Raw genomic sequence first — 1,484 nt, forward strand, 5'->3', positions numbered from 1 at the left:
AACATGAACAGGTTTAATAATGCAGGTCTCTTCAGATCCAGATCAACCTGAGACACCCAGCCCTCCATCAAACACGGGCTCACAGTCCTGTCACATTAGGGACCAGAATCAGCAGAATATGGTCTAGGTTCTGCACGTAGACCAGAACCAGCAGAATATGGTCTAGGTTCTGCACGTGGACCAGAACCAGCAGAATATGGTCTAGGTTCTGCACGTGGACCAGAACCAGCAGAATATGGTCTAGGTTCTGCACGTGGACCAGAACCAGCAGAATATGGTCTAGGTTCTGCACGTGGACCAGAACCAGCAGAATATGGTCTAGGTTCTGCACGTGGACCAGAACCAGCAGAATATGGTCTAGGTTCTGCACGTGGACCAGAACCAGCAGAATATGGTCTGTCAGAGGAAGAAGGTGTGCGTGTGAGCGCGGCCGCTGATTGGTCTAAGCCAATAGGATCTCTGGTCTCTGAGTTTGAGTTAGTGTCTGCTGGGGGGTCACTGGTCTTCTGTCTGTAAACTGAGACTCACTGTGTCCGCCTGGGGGGGACACCTGTCCACCTGCTGACACCTGTCCACCAGCTGGTCACTGAGACTCACTCCCACCTGCTGACACCTGTCCAGCAAACGCCGCAGTCTGTCAGAGGAGCCACTGCTGCCTTCTGCTGCCTCAAACAGCAGCCGCTGCAGGGGGGGGGACAGGGGGAACAGGGGGAGGGAGAGAGAGAGGGGGAGGGAGGGAGAGACAGAGGGAGAGACAGAGGGAGAGAGAGACAGAGGGAGAGGGAGGGAAACAGGGGGAGAGGGAGACAGGGAGAGGGAGGGGGGGAGAGAGAGAGAGACAGAGGGAGGGAAACAGGGGGAGAGGGAGACAGGGAGAGGGAGGGGGGGAGAGAGAGAGAGGGAGAGGGAGGGAAACAGGGGGAGAGGGAGGGAGATGGAGACAGGGAGAGAGAGAGAAAGAGAGGAGAGGAAGTGAGGATGGGGAGGGCAGCAGGTGAACATGCGTGTAAACACAAAGACCTCTGTCACATAGATATATAACATTATATATATATATATATATATATATATATATATATATATATATATATATATATATATATATATATATATATATATATATATATATATATATATGTGTGTGTGTGTGTGTGTGTGTGTGTGTGTCTGTGTATTACATTCCATGTCATTTAACTGATGCTTTGCTTTTTTCCAAAGAGACTAACTATTACTATATATATATATATATATATATATATATATATATATATATATATATACATACACACACACACACACACTCCTCTGGAGCTACTAGGGGTTAGTGCCTTGCTCAGGGACACACTGGTTGATGGATCACAGTGGGAATCTAACCCACATCTCCCACACCAAAGGGATGGGTCATATCCACTGCTCCATCAGCACTCTGTGTGTGTGCATGTCTCTCTCTGTATGTGTGTCTGTGTGTGTGTGTGTGTGTGTGT

General features: G+C 48.7%; 1 protein-coding gene across 4 annotated transcripts in view; it reads right to left on the reverse strand.

The window, feature by feature from the left end:
• Positions 1-320: 320 nt before the first annotated feature.
• LOC116060808 (zinc finger C3H1 domain-containing protein-like) overlaps positions 321-1,484 on the reverse strand; it is a 35,361-nt gene continuing 34,197 nt past the window's right edge. For all 4 annotated transcript variants that reach the window (XM_036003464.1, XM_036003465.1, XM_036003463.1 and 1 more), the window contains one exon: positions 321-681. In XM_036003464.1, coding sequence (XP_035859357.1) covers positions 496-681 — 186 coding nt within the window. In that variant the 3' untranslated portion in view covers positions 321-495. The remainder of the gene's footprint in view (positions 682-1,484) is intronic.

Source organism: Sander lucioperca, chromosome 7 (genome assembly GCF_008315115.2).
Source record: "Sander lucioperca isolate FBNREF2018 chromosome 7, SLUC_FBN_1.2, whole genome shotgun sequence".
In the NCBI taxonomy this organism is placed as follows: Eukaryota; Metazoa; Chordata; class Actinopteri; order Perciformes; family Percidae; genus Sander; species Sander lucioperca.